Source organism: Lipotes vexillifer, unplaced genomic scaffold, assembly GCF_000442215.2.
Source record: "Lipotes vexillifer unplaced genomic scaffold, Lipotes_vexillifer_v1.1 scaffold1456, whole genome shotgun sequence".
In the NCBI taxonomy this organism is placed as follows: Eukaryota; Metazoa; Chordata; class Mammalia; order Artiodactyla; family Lipotidae; genus Lipotes; species Lipotes vexillifer.
In genome coordinates, this window is record NW_006789256.1 from 104587 (window position 1) to 126384 (window position 21798).

Consider the following 21798-nt stretch of genomic DNA (forward strand, 5'->3'; position numbering starts at 1 on the left):
AAATAAATTTATTTATTTTTATTTATTATTTTTGGCTGTGTTGGGTCTTCATAGCTGCGCACAGCTTTCTCTAGTTGCCGCGAGCGGGGGCTACTCTTCGTTGCAGTACGTGGGCTTCTCACTGCGGTGGCTTCTCTCGTTGCGGAGCACAGGCTCTAGAGCGCGCGGGCTTTGGTAGATGCAGCGCGTGGGCTCAGTAGTTGTGGCTCGTGGGCTCTAGAGCGCAGGCTCAGTAGTTGTGGCTCATGGGCTTCGTTGCTCTGCGGCATGTGGGATCTTCCCGGACCAGGGCTCAAACCCGTGTCCCCTGCATTGGCAGGTGGATTCTTAACCACTGCGCCACCAGGGAAGCCTGAAAAACGAGATTTTTGAGACAAACCTGATTTTTGAGATTCCTAAAGCTGAAGTATAAAGTTACCCTGGTTTTTCCTTGTCTATTTAGTAGAAAGAGCTGTGGTCCAACCTGGCTCTCTGCCATCTCTGTGTGACACAGAAAAGTCACTTTATCACTCTGGGCCTGTTTCTTCATCACTAAAAAAGAGTGAAATTATGCCTATTGCTGTCCGCCATAGGTAATGGTAGGAATCTGTTCACTATTACTTTGAAGGAAAGTCTATATGGAAGAATGTTCTAAGGGCTTCCATTTTTAGATGAGCTTAGGAGGACTTTGGTTTGATATCTGAGTGTAATGAATTCCTACTATTAAATTATTTGTTTTCAGGGCACCACATTTGTATGCCTTATAGAACCCACGCTTGGACATGCTGACATCAGGCTTCAAGACAGCTGAGCCCCACTAGACACCCAAAAAACCCATGGCTCTGGTTGCATCTTTCAACATGACCAGTCCTCAGTAAGTAGCATTGGGATCGGCTCTCTGTGGATACTGAGTTGGCACATCAGGATTGGGGGTACAGCCAATAGCTCCTTCCCCAGCCCTGTAGAGATGGAGGGGCTCCAGGTGGTTTTGTCCTTGAGCCTGACATTAAAATAATGTGTTAAAATCTACTTTTTCTCAGAGTTGCCTTATTCATGTCATCTTGTTTTTTAGTTCAAATAGGCAGAGGAATTCTGCAATCCAAAACTGGGATTGTAATCCCATTGCTAATCCAGTGGGATTGCTAATATCAGATTGGCCGAAACAAGTCTCATGACTGAACACAGCATCAAGGGTGGGGAAGTATACTCTGCCTTTTGATGGGAAGCTCCAAAGTCACGTGGCAAAGTGAGGGGTGCAGAACAGAGCCACTGATACTTGTTGTCTACCATACTGTTCTTCAAGACCAGGGAATAGTCCCAGTACTCAGGCTATAACTGTGAGACCTTCACTCCCCCTAAAGGAGGCCTTGTCTCCTCCCGCTGAGATGATCCACGGCCAGAGGTGGTGCTGGGCCACCATGACCATTGGCAAGAGGAGAACAGAGGGCAGGAAGGCAGGAGTAGCTTATTCCATGCTTCTCAGAGCCACATCCTGTTAGTTTCAGAAACTCACCCCAGCCCTCCATGAACATCTCATTGATCAGAAAGCTCTACTTGTTCAGTCTGGCAGTCCATAGTTTCCAAAAGAACAAATTCGACCCAGAATCTACTTTTTGGGAAACATCTGGAAGAGCCAGGATTCCCCCCGTGAACACCCACACTTTTATTTCAATTGTTGAGAAACACAGAAGCTTCACATCCTGTGACTGTTCTGTCTGAAGATCTTGAGTCATTTTGTAAATGCCACACCATGATGAGTACTATTATCTGTGCTTGACAGGTAGCAAAGAGCTAAGGTTTAAATAAAGCCTGCAAAAGAGAAGTGGGGCATTGGAAATTACTTGGTGAATTCAGGTAGTTTAGGCAGCCAATCTGTGATGTTCAAGGAAAAGTTCCACTTTTTCCTCAGTTATCTGAGATGATTCAAGCAAAAGAGAAGTAGGCAGATTCAGTTCCAAGCTTTCTGGATAACTGCCACTGTGTATTATTGGTTAGCTTTCAGTGGTGGTTGGAAAAGTTTAGAATGTAGAACTGTCCAGCCAAGTGTAGGAACTTATCACTCCAGAGCCCCTCTCACCTGCTCCATATTTCTCACATCCATGTCAGATCACAGAGAAAGAATAGAGCCTCTATTCCACCTCCTCATGCTTCAGCTGGAGAAACTGAGGCCCCAGAGGAGGTCCGCAGAAGTCAGCATTGGAATCAGCACCAGAGCCCCAGAACAGTTTATCGCAGACTGGGCTGCATTACAACTGGCCTCTCATTGTTCCCTCAGATATTTAATTTTTACTCCTCTCTACTATTTGGCCAGAGGCACAAGACCCAGCCCCTCAGATTCTACAGATGAAATAAGGTCAAGGATGTGTTGGGGGAACCAAAGATGGCAGCCCAGGAAGTTAAAGGAAAATGATCCAGCCCACCATCTCCTCACAGTGTAGCTGTTGGTGTTTGGGAAGGAGAGTTCTTAGTTACTGAACACACTGCAGGTTGTGTAATGTCCCCTTTCTTATTTATGTCATTAGTGACCTCCTTTGGTAATGTGACAGCCACAAATGCCTCCACCAATTGTCAAATGCCCCTGGTGGGTTGGGAGGTAGTCCTGCCTCTGGTTGAGATGCCCTGTGATGGCAATGGAGTTGTGGGTTACTTGCCGTGCCCTAGGTGAGCCTGATGGTAACCTAGTAGGAGACCCAAAACCCCTCAGACATTTGTTCAAGTGACCCCCATTTTCTACTGTCAACCTTATAAAGGGAGCTGTAGTAGGACCAGTTTAAGTAGGAAGGGAGTGGCACCCAGAACAGCTGGCTCCTCCTGTCCTCACTGCCCCAAGGCTCACTTGGTCGCTACAGGCCTCCAGGTCGGCTCCCCGAGCACCAGCAGTACATCCAGTTGTGAACAAACACCTCTCTTCTCTATTGTGGTACAGATGGTAGAAACATTCCCGAGGACCTTTACAAAGAAACACGGAAGACAATTTAAAAGAATGTATTACTCCAACATAAAGTCTAGTTATTGAGAAGCCTAAAAGTCTAAGTCCTGGCTTTGCTGGTTGGCAGAGTTTCCATCTGGGTCTTTACCTCCCTTTGATGAAGGACTCTGCCCCCCAAACCTCATATTTTAAGATCTGAGCATGCTTCCACTTTTCCCCAGCTCGTGAGGGAGATGCGGCTGGTAGGGCCTCAGTCCAGTCCCTGGGTTGGCCAGCGGGGAAGAATGGTAACCTCACACTTCCCCTGCCCTCCCCCAGCACAGATTCTGGTGCATTCTCCCTCTTTTCCTTGGGGAATGGAAAAATCATCTTGTTCTTGAGGGATGACTCTGCCCTGTTGCCATCCCCAACTCAGGCCTGCCACAGAAGGAGGAACTTCCGAAGTTGAGATCATCTCCCAACAAGTAGACGAAGAAACCAAGAGCATTGCTCCCGTGCAGCTGGTGAACTTTGCCTATCGGGACTTGCCCCTGGCTGCGGTTGACCTCTCCACGGTGGGCTCGCAGCTCCTGTCAAATCTGGATGAAGATTACCAAAGAGAAGGGTAGGTGTTGGTACCGTTGAGTAGCTAAGACGTCTCTTGCATAACTCCCTGGGTTTCCATGGGTGCCTACAGCGAGGCAGCCCAGAGGTGAGAGGTGCTGAATAGTAAGAGACCAGAAGTTCACATCAGGCCACCCCAGCTCTTCTCCTCAGATATTGTTTCCTCAGAAAAAGGCTGTGGGAACAGAAAATACCTGTCGCTGCTAGACAACCTATTAAGAGACATTTGCTTGGAACTCGGGGAATTATAAAATTAAAGGCTGTCACACTGCATAATAGCCCATCCAACCCCCAATCTGGACACCTGGGAAGCAAGAGACCAACAGGATTTAGTGTGACTCACCCAAGGTCTCAGTGCCTATAAAGAATGGATTTAGAATATACTTTCCTTTTATCAAGTCTTCTTTCACCAGGGACGAGATGGGGAAGAAAGCATGTGTGCAGTAACATGCTAAGGGTGGGAGGGAATTTAGCACCATTCAGCCAGGAGCTTTGCAGACCTTAAAAAGGTCTGCTGCTTTTTCCAGTGAGAACAAATAGCATATGCTGGCCCCTGATTTAAAGGAGCGGCCCCTACCTACTTCTACTTAACTGGTCAATCAGATTGGATGCCTTTGTTCAATCTGGACAGGGGAGACACAGCAGTGACACCCTTCTTTCACGTGGGGGAAGCTGAAGGCTGGACAAGGGCAAGAACAGGTCATTGGGTCACAGGGCAGGTCAGACTTTCCCCAGCCCCACCCTGTTGCTCTTAGATATAGACTTTTAAACATTGGCCAGGAGCTTGGGAGCCAGTTCTGGGCTACTCTCCTTCCTCAGATGCCACCGCTAAATATTTTGGAACATGCTGACAGCTTTGAATATAAAAACGAAGGGTTGCCAGGTTATTTTAGAAGCAAATGAGAAGCCTTAGCTACAATTAAATTTTCAGAGCTTGGATTCCCTGTAAGTGTTTTTGAAGGGCCTCCCCGCCTTCCTAAGATAAATTGCCTAACAATTGTGAAACCATACACCTTTTGCAAAAACTTCACTCCAGTGGCTTTCTCTGAAAATATAATTTTTTCCAAGTACTGTGCTTAGAGTCAGCAGGACATTGGAAACAAGGGTAGGCAAACGGGTTGGAAATAGTTCAGGGTGGCCTGGTGGAGGGTGGCAGCATTCTGAACATGGGCAGCAGCATCCGACCACAGGGCCAGCTTCTCCAGGTCTCCAGGTCCTTGGCTCCGCCAGAGATGTTGGCGGTCAAGCCTTCCTTGAGCACCTGGCTACTGTGCCACTGCCCTCTGGAGGTCAAAATTGGTAGTACAGCCTGGTATCCCGCCCCAGCCATTCCCATGGACTCATTTCCCGCCCCACCAGCGCCACCTTTAGGCTCTTTTCAAGTTTATAGTCAGAAGGCAAGGAAAGAAGCGGGAAGACCTTGGAGGATCTAGTTCCAGACCCTATCCACACCTGCAGCCTGGAGGCATACGCACCACAGGTGGTCCAGGCTTTGGGGGCACCACTCCTTAGCCTGAACTGGAGAAGGCAGAGTCCCTGCTTTGTCATTCCATTTGCTTCTGAATCAGGACCCTGCAAGGTTTCTTCTGAGCAGGGAGAATACAAATGGGATGCCTGCAAGGCAGAGAGGCTCTTGATCTGGTTTGAGTCTCCAGGTGTGCCCTGGAAAGCTGCTCCTGTTGGGTAAATAGGAAGCAGCCGGGTGAAGGGATTTGCTTCGCTGCTGGAGTTCTCGGCAGCGGGCTCCATTGGCAGCCAGAGGGCTTCCTGGAGGAAGGAAGAGCAGGCACAGGACACAAGCCAGGTGACAAGGAAGCAGAACAAAAGCATACTGTGAAGGGGGGAAAAAGCCTCTCTTCACAAGCTTCTTGGCTTTTGCTGCATTTCCTGGGGTTTTCCCCAAATTTCCAACCTGGCCCTTTCTGAAATGATGCAAAACAACACAATTTACAGTTCTGGTAGGTCTTTGAAAAGCTTTGTTCTAAGTCTTGTCAAATACACCTCTTCCTACTTAGGGAAGTGTTATATCTAGGAATGAATCTTTTCTGTAGGAAATGAAGGGACCTCAGGGACCCCAGCAAGATAGTGCCCAGCTACCCCACCAGTCACTTCTTTTGAGCTCAGTGGTGTTTCAGTGCTTTTAAGTTTCCCAGAATCTGAGAATGTTAGAGCTGGAAAAATCCTTAGAAAGTATATATTCTAAATATTCTAATAGAATAGCAGAGTCCAGAGAGTGGAAGGAACTTGCCCAAGGTCACACAGTGACAGAGACAAAAATAGAGCCCCGGCTCCTGATCCAGGCTGGCACTACTGGGCTTCCATTTGTCACCTGTCCCTTTACAACTTCACAGTTGTGACTATGGTTAGCATGCATTGTACATGATAGCACTGTTAGGCTATACCATCAAAGGCCCTTAACTTTTTGGCGTGTAGTCACTGAGATGTGGGTAAACCCCTAGGCACAGGTGGAAGAGTTTCATCTGTCTCAAGCTCCTTGACTTTCCTAACAGTGCTCTGTCCTTCTCGTGGATCTGCCTAGCAGAGCTTAAACTGAAGAGCTATCTGTTGTCTACCCTCTTTGCTTCTACACACAGACTGCTGAGAGCTCAGGTAGGAAAGTCAGACATCTGTGCAGATTGGTGCTGTCTTAGTCTGGTGGGGCTGCCATAGCAAAGGACCACAGACTGGGTGGCTTAAACAACAGGTATTTATTTTCTCACAGTTCTGGAAGTGCGAAGTCCAAGATTGAAGTGCCAACAGAGTCAGTGGCTGGTGAGAGCTCCCTCTTTGGGCTGCTTTCTTGCTGTGTTCTCACATGGCCATTCCTCATTGTGCGTGAGTGGAGAGAAAGAGTGAGCTCTGGTCTCTTCCTCTTCTTATAAGGGCACTAATCCCATCATTAGTCATTAGGGGCCCCACCCTGACCTCATCTAAACCTAATTACCTCCCAGAAGCCCCACCTCCAAATACCATCACGTCAGGGCGGGGTGGGTGCGGTGCTTAGAGCTTCAACATACGAATTGGGGGGTGGTGGGGAAGGACACAAACATTCAGTCTATAAAAGCACCTCCCAGACTCAAGGCCTCCAGTCTCAACTTGCTTCTCAGTTTTGCCTGACAGTTCTCTGTGGTCCTGGTTAGCTTTCACTCCTGGTCCCCAGCTGGCCATTTCAGATTGTTTCCATTTCCCCCAAGCCTTCTCTTGCCTCCAGCAGATGACCTCCTCTCCTCCGTCCCTAAGAAAGTAGAAGCAGTCACAGATGAGCTTCACCCCACCCCTCAGTCCCTCGCTTCCTCCCTTCTAGGGCCAACCTCACCTCTGAGTTCTGATTCTCCTCCCCTCACACCTTCTCATGAACTTTGCTGCATCAGTTGCATCCTCACACTGACTCGTCACACACTCAGGTCTCTCACATCCCCCCTTGACTCCACGTCCCCGTTAGCTGCCACTATCTCTCTCTTCCTCTTTGCAGCCAAACTTCTTAAAAGCCTCATCTGCACTAGCCATGCCCCCTTTGCTCTCTCCCGTTCATTCCTCAGCCTGCTGCAGTCCAGCTTTAGCCCCATCCGCACCGTGGAAACTGCTCTCCTCAAGGTCATCAACGGCCTCCGTGTTGCTAGGGTCCTTACCCTGTCCTCTGTCCAGCATTTGAAAACGTCATCCACTCCCCGCCCTTGAAACACAGTCTTGTGTGTCCTCTGCTCTAACACACTTTCTGGATTTTCTTCCTACCCCTCTGGCTGTCCATTCTAGGCCTTTGAAAACGTTTTCTTTCTCTGCTTTGTCCTTAGATGTTGGGGTTCTTCGTTTTCTGTCTTTGGCCAGTTTAGCTCTACTAATTCTACCCACTGGGTAATTGCATCCACCCCCATAACCAAAATTCACATTCTTCAGCTTGTAACTTTCAAAGCTGAGTCTCTAGCACAGCTGTTCTCTCTTTCCCTCTCTCTCTCTCTCTCTCTCTCTCAAACTGCTGGCTCACATCCAACTGCTTCCTGGACATCTCCACAGGATCCCAGACACACCTAGAATCCTAACAACAAGTGTCTGTGGAATTATCTGTTCTTCTACCTCTGAGTTGGCTGCATATTTGAGCAAATATTGAGCAAATGTTCTTGTCTCCACCCAAGTCATTGCTAAAAATGGCCTTTTTGGTGACGGCACTTAAATCCAGCCTGAGGAGCCATTATCTGCCCAACCAGGACTTCTGGCCATCTCAAACCCAACAAGGCCCCAAACTGAACTGTCTTTTCCCAAAACGTATTCTGTCTGGCCCCAGTCAGTGGATCTAGACTTACCTGGCTGGCCTCCCCAACCCATTACCAGAGGGAGTCACATGTGCATGTTGGCTCATTTACAGTGACCCTCAGCCTCCTTCCTGCCTCAACAGGAGCCAGTGGCTTCCAAGACACCAAAGATCCATGAAGCCAGTCGGTCAGGCATAGTCACCACTGGAACTTGCATCCTTCTTCCTCCCCTGCCCGGGCTCCCTCTTGTCCGCGTCCACTGCCCATGAAGCCGCTGACACTGACAGTGTCCACTGTGGGAACACTAGTGCCCAGTTCAGGGCCTTTCAGAAACCACAAGGCCACAGGATGCCCATGCAAGGAGGGCAAGAAAAGCCTCCCCTCCCCCCCAGACTCTGTACCAAGCTATCAGTGAGCCCAGAAGTGTCTCTGCTTATGGCCACTGCTCTGGTCCCATTTGCTTCTGGCCTTCACTTCTCTACATCCAGGTCTCCAGTTCAATCCAAGGGGCTGCACTGGCACATCATGCCAGCTACACCATCACCATCATCATCATCATCATCATCATCATCATCATCCTTTCCCTCCTTGCATCTTCCCCCCAGCCATGCTCCTCCTCCTTCAATAGTGGTAAAACACAGATCTCCATGAATGTCTGCAGATGTGAACAGACAGAGGAGGGGGAAGGGGAACAGAGGAGGTTCTTGAGCACTTCTGAGCCCCAGCAGAGCCAGCCACAACGCCCCACCACATCGGTACCCTGAGAGACCAGCTTAAATCCTTCTCCTTCGTCCTCATGTTCTGTCATCTCCAAGTCCTGTACCTTTCTACTGCCCTAATATCTCTTCACTGTATCATCCTTCTCACAAAGGATTGGTAACCCTATCAGCCAGGTGCTTTGGACTGCATACCACAGGAAGCCTATCTCAAACTCAAACAATGAGGGTTTTCATCAGCCCATGGCCCAGGGAGCCCAGAGCTAGGGCAGCTTTGAGGTTGGTCCAGACCCTCAACAGTAGCAACAAGGACCAGATTCCTTCTATCTGTCCACTCTGCTGTCAACAGTGTTAGCTTCATCCTGATGCTGTAAGGTTCCCCTTATTTTTTGAGAGGGCTGCCCTTGGTAATCTGGCCACATCCTTCATACATGTCTGGCAAGAGAGAATGGCTACCCATCATTCTCTTTTAAGAGCAGCAAAGAACTTCCCCAGAATCCTTTAGTTGCTCTCTCCTCATGTCCCATTGGCTAGAATTGGGTCACATGGTAAGGGGTATGGGAATCCACAGCCCAATCAGGGCCACTCCTTGAACTGTGTCATTTCCCAAAACACACTGCTGTTACCCCGTGGGTCAAGGGTGGGATGGATATTGGAGAATTGCCCGCAGTACACCACAGTCTATAAGAAAGCCAAGCCTCCATTCATAGCTTTTGATCCAGAATTAGAACTTCCCTTTTCCCTTTCTAGTCATTGTTCGATTTGGAAAAGATCTAGAAGCATGTCTGCCTTCTCAGACCATTTCTTCAGTAACTTGGTTGGCTCGATTATTTCGCTCAGATACAGTTTGAATTGTGTCCACTATCCCAGGGGACAACGCTTTGTGTTTCCATGTAACCAGAGCCCCTTCTGCCTGGTTGCCTTTGGACATCACCCCATTCAACAGTGGGAAAGTGAGACACAGAACTGCTTCTCAGTGAACCAACTGTCCACCTTTGGAAGTGGGACACTGGGTTCGCAGGAGGCTGACTCATGGCACAGACTGGGAGTTCTACTCTTTCTCAACCAGCTACACTACATTGAAGGCCTGGCTGGTTTGCAAGGTCTGGGCTAGACAAGAGGCCACAGCAGACAGAAAATTCGGAGAAGTGCAGAGTCTCCACCTTCGGGAAGCTCACAGCCGATAGGAAAAATGATGGTGACAATATATGTGTGAGGAAGAAGGCGAAGGCAAGGGCCATCACCCCCTTTTATAGAGGAGACTCTGTGGGCCACATCGAGAGATAGTGCTACCCATCTTTTTAGTGGAAAGAGGGTGCAGAGAGGGTCATGGAAGAGTAGGTAGGATAGTCTTTGTCAAAATATAAGAACAAAGTAAGAAATGAAAGACATTCAGCCTTTTGTAATTATTTACATTTTAGGGTTCTAAGAGGTCTGACCTGGTTGGTCAGGGCCAGACCCCCAGATGGGAGAAGCTTGGAGGAAGGCTGGGTAGACAGAAAGGGACGTTATTGCTTGGAGATGATGCCAATGGCACATTTCTGCTGGAACTTGACAATCAGAGAAAGAGAACCTAATGGTTTTGAGGTGTCAGGCTAGGAAAAGATGACAGGGTCCAATATAGCAACGTCTTTAAATAAGGACTGAAATAATTTTAGATATGCCAGCAAACAAAGGCTGGAGGCAAAGAGGGAGGAGGGGAGGTACCCCCTGAGCCATAACCCCAAATTCCCTTCTCTTTTCCCATACTGTCCCAGCCCAAGGACCACCCCCTCCGGAAAGTCTTCTGTCTCCCACCCCACCCAGGCCAGAGCCTCACCTTGGTGCACCCAGAGCCCTTGACCTTCTTCTATCTCAGCACTTGTGGCGCTGAGCTCTACTCTGTTCTCAAGCCTGCCTCTGGTACTGGACCAAGTGCTCCCTCAGGGCAGAGATCAGATCCTTTGAGCCTGGAACATGAGGGGTGTTGATTAAATGAAGGAGTGACTTGAGCGAGTGAGTGGATGAGTGAGGCTGGGTTAAGATAAGGATTAGAAGAGAAGGGGAAGGCCACTTCCATTTGGGGAGAGTTGGGGGCTGGCTCTAGACCTGTGTGGCATCCAGGAAGAACCACAGGAAGGGACCAGGCTTCTCACTCCCCACAACTCAAGGCCATGGTCTGTGGCTGGCCCACCTTTGAGCATCCCTGCTAATTCCACACCCCCTCCACAAAGTCATCCTAAAAGAAATAAGTCAGATTTGCCTCAGAACATGCCCACTTCACTTAGTACAATCTTAGCATCCTTTTAGAAGAAGGGAAGGCTTTTGGGGGTTCAGGGTTAAAAGGCAGTTCCATCCCTGCCATGACCTTGCAAGTGCAAAGTCCAGAAGTTCTTTGTTATGTGGCTTGTGAAGTCTTTGATTCATTTTTCCCTCAAGGAAGAAAAAAAGTTAAAAAGAGCTTCCTTATTCCATTTGCTTGATGCCAAGGAGATTTGTCTCTAATAAAACTCTGCCTCTTCCTCTGGCACACCAGCTGTCCCTGGACCCAAGCTGACCCTGTGACCCACGACTCTATATTTTTCGTAGGCTTAGGCTTCCATGAGGGTTCTTGATGTCCCAACCAGGAAATAAAGGTTTGATTCAGATCAAAAAGTATTTTCTGGTAAGCACAGGTGAGCCTATTTCCTGTAGTCCAAGAACTGCAAAGATTTTATATTGATTAAGAAGGCAGTAAGTTCACAGATACATTATTTCTCAGCAAAATAAACCTCTTGTCCCCACCTACTCACAGGGCAGGGTGTACAGCCTCTGGAGAGCACTAGGTGGCGGCAGAGCACCACTGACCACCTTCGCTTGGGTGCGTGAGCGCTGCGTGGAATGGGGTGGGGGACTTGAAGCCAAGGCCAGGTCGCCCAAGGAAAGTGAGCTGACTTTATGGGATTTGGGGGTCTCCAGTCATCTGCGGAGGCCCTTGAGATCTGAACTTTAGGCAAAGAGAAGAAGAGCGAGCTGGCCATCCCGGGATTTGCCAAGCCACAGCTCAGAACCAGAGAGAGAAGTGGACAGAGAAGTGGGCGTGGGGTGTGCCTGAAAGCCATAGCCCACTGGTTCCCACCAGGGTAGGAAGCTGACCTCATTCGGGCAGCCCTGCGTGAAGCATAGCGTGAAGGGGACTCTCAGACTTCTGGCCAGTTCCCAGAATTGAGGACTCGAGGTGGGAGAGGGTCTTGTGGCCCCTTGGTCCAGCAGGGCCCCACTCCCTACCCTGAGTAGGCTTGAACCCTGTGGAAGCCCTTCAGAGATGTGTGGGCAATGCCCTGGGTTCCCCCAAGTAGGGGCAGCCAGTCGATGGTGCGTATTAGCCATTGTGTTCCCAGAGGGGTTTGGTGGCTCGCCAAACGGGGTGACAGCTCCTGGGCTGGGCTCTTGCCACCACACCCTGCTGTCTTTCCCAGCGCTTGCATTTCCCAGGGTGCAAGAAATCTGAGATTCTGGAACAAGAACATGTCAGACTCCCGTGACCCCAGCTGCACACAGCTCCTCCCTCCCTCCGCCCCACGGTAGTGGGGCTAACCTTCAGCTCTGATTGCAGAACGGAAGCTGCTCGTATGGGAACTTCAATTTCTTCAGTTCCCCCAAGGGCTGGGAGAGTCACCTCTGACCTCCAACCTGAGAGTCCTCGTGACTGCAGTGTCTTGTGTGCTTGCATTTCTGGGTGTTTTGTGCTGCTGTGGCTTGCCTCTTGGAATTGGGTACAGGAGCAAAGGGGATGCTTGGCAGTGCTTTTCCTGCTCTTCTGGTTCTCCCTGCGAGAGTGAGAAAGGAGTACAAGGGTGTCCCTTTGGGTGTTGGGTTGATGGCCCTCATGGGTGGATATTTGTCTCTTTGAAGCAGTTCTGCACACGTGAGCTCATTTCCCTCTCCTGCTTTTTCCTCTCCCTTTATGTGTTTAGCTTTTCAGGGTAGTCTAGGGCAAAGAGCTCATTGCACAGTCTGAACTCACTTACAAGGCTGCAGGCTCCATGCGGATGAAGGCCCTGAGCACTCTCCTGTGCTTAGCGCCCAGTACAGTGCCTGGCACTTAGTGGGCATGTAATGACTATGTGCAGTATGGAATGGATGTTGAAACTGCCCATATTTAGATGATTAATCCCTTTTCTAATGCTCACATGCCTAAATCATCATAGTAGATATGAATGGTAGCCGTGTAGTAAGCATTATGCTATGGGCTTTACATATGTCATTTTTAATATTTTAGAACAACGATCCTGCAGTAAGATAGTACTTATTCCCATTTGGGAGCTTAGGAAACTGGGGATCAAAGATCACACTCAGAGTTCAGGCAGTGGTGGGGCTACAGTTACCACCAAAACCTAGACAGATGGAAGAGTCTGGCTTTCCCCACTGTTTGTCAACAGAGAAAAAAATAGAAGGAATTGTCTTTTAAAACTGCTAGATGAGTTAACATTTGTAAAGTGCTCGGAATAGCATACATACATAGTAAGTGCCTTATAAGTGTTTGCTAAATCAATAAAAATAAAACCCAGGTCAGTGCCAGAAGTTGGATTTAAGTCAGCTTCGTGGCTTTCTCTGACAGTATTTTAATCCTCTGGAATAAATACAGTAAAGAAAAATCAAGTGGGGCCATAGGATGTTCTGCTGACAAAAACACCACCAAGTCTGTGGCCTCCAGGCTGCCGGTGTTTAGCGTCACAGAATTGGAGCATCTCAGGGCCTGGACGGGTCTCAACTGCCCAGTCCCGGGGTTTGAACTCGGATCCCAGGTGTCCTTAGAAGACCTATCAGTGAGAATCAAGGGGTCCGTGCACCCCTTGGAATGTTATGCACAGTGTTGTGGTTTTGTGCACTGTTCAGGTATGGGGCCACGGTTTTCATGCCCTGGAGAGCTCTGCAACACAGAAGGGTTCTCAGGCTCTGATCTAGCAGTGCCTCCCAAGGTCATAGTTGAGGCAGGTTGGGGAGGCTCAGCACCCCAGACTTCATTAAGGCTTCAACTACACACCCTTTCTTTGGGGACTTGATGGATGGAAATCTCCATTGAGTAGGACTGGCAGCCCATCTGGTCTGGCCACCTACTGGGAAATAAGCTCTTCTGTGATCTTCCGCCTCCTCCAGGGACATCATGACTGTCCACTGCCTGTGGGCTTTGCAAGCAACTTGGGGGTCTCCACAATCCCCATACCTCGCCACCACCCCTTCCCCCCATCGTGCATCCTCCCAGCCACGCCAGCCTGGCAGCCACAGTGTGGATTGCCAGGGTGGGAGAAGCCAGCCCCCGCCCCCCCCAGGAGCAAACACAGCCCCTGCCATCCTGGCACTGCACAGAGCAATTCTGCTCTGCCTTTCAGAACGGGGCTGTTTCGGTGCCAGGCTTGGGAATGCTGCCTGATGGAGCAGTGACCTGGAGCCGCCTCCTTCTGGGCCACTCTCGTGGCTTGACCTCATATAAAGGATTCATCAGAAACTTGCCAGAGTTCATTTTAATATTCTAAAAGTTACCCTCTCAAACTTTTATGAAGACACCTAAGTATATAAAGCAGAAGAAGTAAGCGTGCTCAGGCTCTCCTCCCTCTCCAGGGTTTCTCTGAGGCCTCAGGAGTGACTGGTGCACCCTCACAGTAGAACAGTCACCTGCCTGCCAGGAGATGCCATCTGGTTGGTATTTACAGACTTTGGCAGCCGAAGCCGGCCTCCTGGAGCTGTCCTCTCGCTGCCACTGCACCAAGATAGGAAATTGAGAGATGCCTGCCCTCTGGTGGTGATCCTTGGGATAACACCACCCTGAGAACCAGCTCTAGGGCTTTGATGGGCTGAACGCTCAAGAGATGGAGGAAGGTATCTTTTCTAATTAAAGAGTCAATGCTGATTTCCCTTTTGGCCCATTAAACTCCTTGAGTCATTATTTAATCACTCAGGGATATTTTGAAGCTGGAAAGATTCTATTTTTCTACTAAAACCCAGTCTCCTAGGAATATCTGAGTCATTTGAATTTCAGAGGAAATTTTATCAGTAGCTGGGATTTCCAAACACTGGGGCAGCCAGAAAGTCTTCTGCTTCAGCCCAGCCTCTGTTCTGGAGTCTTGGGGTCCATGGTCCTGCTCTTCAAGGAGCTGGAAGCCCAGAGCCTGCTTGGACTCTGGCTTCAGCCTCAGGTCTGGGCTAAGAAGCCCTCGATGCCCCCAAACACATACACTCAGTCTCAGTGCTACCTTCTGCTCCCCAGGGAGCCTACCTGCTTCCCCATCCCCTCAGTGTTGGGTCCTGCACCTCGGCCCCAAGGGCTGGCTGGGGACCTGCTTGCCTTCACTGCCTCATCTCTCCTGCACCCAGACTCCCTTTGCCATGCCCTGCCCACCTCCTGAGCTACCCGTTACCTCTTGTTAAATCCAAAGCAGTGGTTGTCACCTAAATCACCCAGGATCTCACTGAGATGCAGACACTTTTCAGTGGGTATGGGAAGGCCCAAGAATCCGCATTTCTAACAAGGTCCCACGTGATGCTGATGCTGCTGGTCTACGGAGCCCTCTGAGCATCAAGGACCAAGGACAGTGGTTCTCAATCTCAGCTGCACATTGGAATCACCTAAGGAGATCAAAACATGCTAAGGCCTGGGTCCCACCCCATAGTTTGTGGTTTGCGTGGTCTGGTATGTGGCCCAGGCACTGGGATTTTTAAAAGCTCTCTTAGTGGTCCTCGGATCAGCCAGGGTTGAGAACCACTGACCTGGATACGGATTGCAGCCTCCCTGCCGCCACTCCTCAGCAGCTACTGTATATCTGGACACCATCCTTTCTTGGATGGGTGGTCTCCCTCCATCTGCTTCAGTTGAGTCCTCCCCCGTGTGTATTGTCCTGGGGTTCACATAGAGTGTGTGCAAATAGCACCCCTTGAACTTGTGCACAAAGGGGGTTTCAGGAAGTCACCCCCAGACGGGCACGGTTGAGGGGCTTGTAGTGGAAGGCAGAGCAGAAGTGGGGGGAACCACTGGGCTGGTGCGGGAGCGGAAGCACAGGACCAGGGCAGTGAGCATGGGCTCCACTTTGCAGCTGCCTTGGGGTTTTTTGGGAACTGCATTGGTTGCCCCATGGGCTGTGGGAACACCGGCTCGGGGTGGGGTTAGGTCAGCTGCCCCGAGCCCTGAAGGGGAAGCCCTTCCGGGTGAGGCCTACCCTGACCACCTAGTTTAAAATGTCACCCTTCATGCCCCCCTTTCCTCCCACAGTACCCACCACCTTGTAGGACACCATCTCGTTCCCTAATTCGTTATGTTTATTGTTTGACTCTCACCCACTGGAATGTCAACTGCCCTAGAGCCGTGGTCTGTGTTGATCACAGTGCCTGACTAGCACATGGGGTGTCTGGCATTCACTTGACTTCCAGACCTTCCCCTGCCTGGTTTCTGAGTCCTGCCACCTTCCTGGCCCCTCCCTGGCTGCTTCCCGAGGCCGAGGAGTGCCGTGGTGTCAGGGAAAGGCTCGCATTGCCAGCTTTGGACTACAGGTCCCCACTTTGCACCGACCGCTTCCCAACAACCAAACCTGGGTCTGCTTCGGAAGTTTTTCTGATCAAACAAGAAAATGAAAAGCAACATCTTTTCTTCTTTTTTTTGGCTGCGCCTTGCAGCACGCGGGATCTTAGTTCCCCAACCAGGGATCGAACCCGTGCCCCCTGCATTGGGAGCGTGAAGTCTTAGCCACCGGACCGCCAGGGAAGTCCCAAAAGCAACATCTTAACATTTGAAGCCGCAACATAAAATGACTTTTCGTTCCCATGGAGAGGCAGGTCAAGTGTGGAGTCTCCTATTTAGAGGGAAAGCCTGCCACTTGAAGAAACAAATGGTTTGTTTCATCCCTTTCTCCCCGTGGGACCTTCCTCTCAGGGTAGAAGGCCCGGTCTCTGAGGGATGCACCCCACGCTTCTGGGGTGCACAAGGCACAGATGAGATCAGGTGCCCCGCTTCTCACACTGGACGTGCAGGCGAGTCTTCCTCTGGATGCTCAGCATGGCACCAGCCCAGGCAGACGGCTTTGGCAGCTGCCCTTTTCATTTATCACCGCGGAGGGTGCTTACCTCAGATTTCAGGTGACAGTGAAATGGCATCAGTGTAGGGGCCACAGACGATTGGACTGGGTTTTAGAGAGGATGTGGAATTGGAGCTGGGTCTCCTTTGGGAACCGGGGAGGAGGGCAGGAGGGTAGGAGGCCGCAGGAAACTTCCAGAGGGAGTGCCGAGGCAGCTGGAGGCTGGGCGAGAACTGGGGTGAGAGGTGCGAAAGATTAAAATAGGGCCAGCGGAAGGGGGCGGGAATGTCACACTATGGGAAAAGGAGGGGTGACACTCTCGGGATGTATCAGGAAGAGAGGAGGTCAGCCAAGTAATGATGGCCAAAGGTACCTTACAATTCAAAGGGTCTTTCATAGGCAAAAACATACACAGCTGATAGCACCTGTGGGTGGAGCCTCCAGGATTCTCTGTGCCAGGTAGGGCGCGGCTGTCCCTGACCATGCTGGTCCTTCTTTCCTGGCCTCCTGGACAGACACGCTCAGCCCTCCCACCAGTGTCCTTCACGTGGCCTTTCCTTTCCTGACGCTGTCTTCTCACCTGTATCCCAGGGATCCCATGCATTCCTCTGACCAAATCCCAGCCACCCTCCCCAGGCCCCCTCAAGACCCCTCTGCTCTGAATTTAGGGCTGTCAGTTTAGCAAATAAGAATAGAGGACAAAAAAAAAAAAAAAAAGAAGAATAGAGGACACCCATTTAAATTTGAGTTTCAGATAAACAATGAATAAATTTTTTAGTGTAAGTATATCCTATACAACGTTTGGGACATACTTATACTAGAACATCGTTGATTGATTGTTTACCTGAGATATAACTGCTTGTCCCGTATTTTCTCTGGCAACCCTACTGAGCTCCACATGGTATCAGTTTGGGGTTTACCCTGTAGCCTGTTGCTTATGGGTGGCCCTCGTGAACCTGCAGGAAGGTGGAGAGAAGTGGCTCCACGGGGGACTTTGAAACCCATCTGCAGCGGGTGAAACAGGCCTTCATCGATGGCCTTCTGTCTGGCCTCCACTCACCTTTGTCCCCCTGTCTTCTGCTTGTCCTCAGTGAGAACCCTCTCTTCTGCCTGGCAGCTCTCCTCGCTTCTCGCCCCATGCTCTTGGCCACGGGCGAGGGTGTCCCATCAATCATCCTCTGCTTGTCCAAAAATGCCTCCCTCCTCTTCCTCCATCACCTGAAAGCCAGATTTCCTTGAAGAGCCATGAGCTTTGTCCCACTTTCCAACAGCTGGGGCTTCCTTCAAGCTTTCCCTTGATGGACTGTGGGGAAGAAATCTCCCTGAAGCACCTACATTATTCCTTAGGGGAGAAGGGAGCACCTCAAGGCAGAGCTCCCCTTTCCAGAGACACCCTCGGGATCTTCAGGGTTGGGTACCGGCCGCTTTGCAGCAGGCTCCAGCCAGTTGCTCCCTCTGGGCAGGAAGGACAGTGGGTGACAGCCCAATCTTTGGGCCATCAGATAATTTATCATCATCATCACCATCACCATCAGCTACATGGTGCTTTACAGGTCAGATACATTTTCTCATTTAACTGTCAATAACCCTGGAGGCTAAGGAGTTTTACAGATGGGGAGGCTGACGTCCAGAGTGCCTTTGACATGGTCCCGGGAGGCTGAAGGCCAAGCCAGAAGTGAGGACTCCCCAGCCAGTGCTGTCTCTGGTGTTCTAGGGCACCTAATTCTTCCTCATCAAGGCAGGCAGGCGGGTCCAGCTTGTAAATAACCCACCAAGGCAGTGAGGTTTGACTTCACCATCCCCATGCCCCCTTAGAGGCACCCGCTTTTCACCAGGATCTTGTGTTCCCGAAGGGAGTGGATCAAATGCCCTAAGGGGCCCACCAGCTCTGAGATTCTGTGCCTTCTCTCCACTTCCAAACCTACTCAGGAAAGATTTCATCTCATGTCTATGTGTGAACGTTCACGATCATCTAGTCAAAGGTTTCCCAAAAGACGGTCCATAGAACACTAGTCCCTCCAGGTGCTACATGACAAAAGGGTGCGTGGGCCAGTGAGTTTGGGAAAAACTGATACTGTAATCCCTTTTGGAGCACAGTGATGTATGATAGCATATTAATGGCACTAAAAGGTCCTGCAGAGAAAAATATCTACTTAACTTTTTTTTTAAGAATTTTTATTTATTTATTTATTTTTGCCTGCACTGGGTCTTCGTTGCAGTGCGCGGGCTTTCTCTAGTTGTGGCGAGTGGGGGCTACTCTTCATTGTGGTGCACGGGTTTCTCATTGCGGTGGCTTCTCTTGTTGTGGAGCATGGGCTCTAGGCGCATGGGCTTCAGTAGTTGTGGCTCGTGGGCTCAGTAGTTGTGGCTCGCGGGCTCTAGAGCGCAGGCTCAGTAGTTGTGGCACATGGGCTTAGTTGCCCCGTGGCATGTGGGATCTTCCTGGCCCGGGGCTCGAACCTGTGTGCCTTACATTGGCAGGCAGATTCTTAACCACTGAGCCACCAGGGAAGCCCTATCCACTTAACTTTGACCCAAATTTTCTAAAACTTATCCAACCCTAGTAACTTTTTATTGAGTAACAATCATTAACATTCTGTGGAACTAGCATTCCTTACAATCTACTTTGAGAAACAGGGATCAGTTCCAATCTTTCCTTGTATAGCTGAAAAAACAGAAAATTCACTTATGAATTCATTGAGCATTTATTAGAGGTGGGCTGAGGGTATCCTAAATGCAGAGCCTGTGCTAGGTTCTGAGACCTTTGCAGAAGTATAATAAGTGTAATAATAATAATAATAATAATTCATGCAGCGCTTACCACATAGCCAGGCTCTCCACTAACCTTTGTCGTCTTCCATCTTTACAAGAAGCCTATGAGATGTGGCTTTGTACCCATTTTAAAGGTGAGGAGACTGAAGCACAGGGAGATGCTGTGAGCTGCCCGGATCATCAGCCTGTATAATGAGCTCCATCTCTTAATGAGATGTTTCCGGTCTTCGTCATTCTACCTAGTGGCCCCTTGAAGAAAGCTGTGTTTCATCAGGAAGCACAGAGCTGGGGAGGTGTTGAGAGCAGGGCAGTGGTGGGGACCTCACCCCCTCTCAGTGCCTCCTCCCCCACTTTTGTCCCCGCAGGTCTACCTGGCTGAAGCCGTGCTGTGGGAAGAGAGCAGCCGTGTGGCAGGTATTTTTGCTCAGTGCAAGTGTCAACAGTTTCCTGGTAGCCTGTGTAATATTGGTGGTGATTCTCCTGACTCTGGAACTTCTAATAGATATAAAGCTTCTCCAGTGTGAGTAGCAAGAGAGATACATATGTAAATACATATGATGTCAATATTCCATGTGCATCCATCAGGGGTCCCCAACTAGCAATGTGATCTGCCCCCAGCCTGACGGCACTGCCCACCCCTGGCCCCATGGCTCATGGGTATGACCACTGGGAAGAAAGCATCTGGCAGCTTCTCTCCCTGCCACCCCCAGCATCGCTTTGCCCCCCCCCCCACCCAGTGTGGCCTCTTCACTCCCCTTCCCCAGCATTCCATGATCAGAAACTGATGAGATCCAAAATGTTGGGGACCCCTGTGTGCACCTTTTTTTTTTATTGTTCCCATTTGGAATTTTCCAGGTTGGAATTTGCTGTAGCTTAAAGAGAGTTCCCATGTGTGGAGGCGTCTCACCTTGTAGTAACTAATAATGACAGCAGCCACAATGACGCTATGATTCCTTGTATTTTTATCCATCTGTAAGTTGGCAGTGTTATTTATCTAGAACGTGATCATTTTGAAAGCACTTCTCCATGTATTTGACCCTAGCAGCAACCCTGTGAGACAGGCAAGACTGGTATGGATTTGGGATTTTTATGGATTTGGGAATTAAGCTTGGGAGAAGTTAGACTTTTCCTAGTTGAGAGATATTAGAGCTGGGACTTCAAGCCATCAGGCCAGTTTTCTTTCCCAACCTGGTCCTCTTGGTGTTCGTCCTAGTTTCATGTTCATGGGAGCCTGATGCACATGGCAGCAGGTAGCTTGTCTGCCACCTCTTCTGTCCTTCCAGGTGTCCCTTGGCAGCACGTCTGTCAGAGCGGAGGGCCCTCTTCCTGCCTCCCACCCTGTAGACTCCTGTTTGGTGCACCTTGACTCTTGGCTTTGGCTGAGTGAGTGGTTTCTGGTAGAGCTCCTGGTTCCCCAGAGGTCCCCCAGTCAGAAGACGGCTCATTCAAGTGCAAATTAAAAAAAGAAATGAAATTGTTGGCCCCCTGAGAGATTTCCTTCCCTGCCATTGGCCAACTTCCAGGACTGTAGATCTGGCCACCCCCAGACCCATTCAGTCATCTTAGACTTGTATTCTCAAATGCCCCCAGACCCTTTACTGGAGTCTCTGTATTCAGGGTCCGTCCTATTCAGGGTTCCAAGTCCTATTAGCCTTCCCTACTCTCTGAGAGAGGATGGCGGGGAGTGCAGAATTGCTTTTGTCTGATAAGCCTCATTGGCTTTTGTACAACTGGTGGCCCCTTGGTTCCAATCAAAGTATCTTCCATCAGAAAGTGACTAGCACTGATTTTACACTCAACCTGTCTTCAATTAAACCATGTTGTATACTTTCCCTCCTACTCATTGGTATGTCTGCTTTTTATGAGGTCTGACCATAACAGAGTCATTCTTTCCTGGGTTATACTTGGGGCTCCTGGCCGCTCAGGCATTGAGTAGAACTGAGAACACGGCCGACACTGGAATTTTGCTTAAAACTAAGCATCCAGGAGATTGATTTTGGTGGGAGATCCACTAGCAGCTCATAAAAGGCATCTTAAATTCCATAAAACGCACAATCAGAGATTTATTGCTCTTCTAAAGCAAACCATAAAAAAAGGCACAGGAATTCATTTGAGAAATAATGGGGAGAGATTTTATGCTTCCAGAATCATCTGGAGGTCTTTTCAGAGTCACACAGGCCTCAGCTTCCCGGTTCCCACTCGTATTCATGTGACCCAGGACGGAAAGAATCCACAGTGTGGCAGAACTTGCCTTCTGAGGCTCGTATTGGTCCAAAGCCAGGAACCCCAAAGTCTCCCACTTGGAACCTGTCTTTGAAGCCTCCTTCCCCCAGGACACGCTCCAGGACCTTGTTTCCACCCACCCCCAGGGCTTGCCGATGTCAAAGCTTTGGGGGAGGCTATGGGTTCCTCTCTTTCAGCCAGCCCACCCCATGATAGCTCTGGGCATCTTTCCTTGTCCCCCAGGGGATCTGAGCTGCGTGCTGACCAGAGCCCAGTAGGGAAGTGTGCTCCCAGCTGCATTCCTG

General features: G+C 49.9%; 1 protein-coding gene across 1 annotated transcript in view; it reads left to right on the plus strand.

The window, feature by feature from the left end:
* Nucleotides 1-815: 815 nt before the first annotated feature.
* The window catches only part of TMEM266 (transmembrane protein 266), an 85826-nt gene continuing 64843 nt past the window's right edge, over nucleotides 816-21798 (plus strand). Inside the window, exons 1-3 of the mRNA XM_007462443.1 lie at nucleotides 816-853; nucleotides 3324-3512; nucleotides 19636-19790. Of these exons, the coding sequence (XP_007462505.1) occupies nucleotides 816-853; nucleotides 3324-3512; nucleotides 19636-19790 (382 nt within the window). The remainder of the gene's footprint in view (nucleotides 854-3323; nucleotides 3513-19635; nucleotides 19791-21798) is intronic.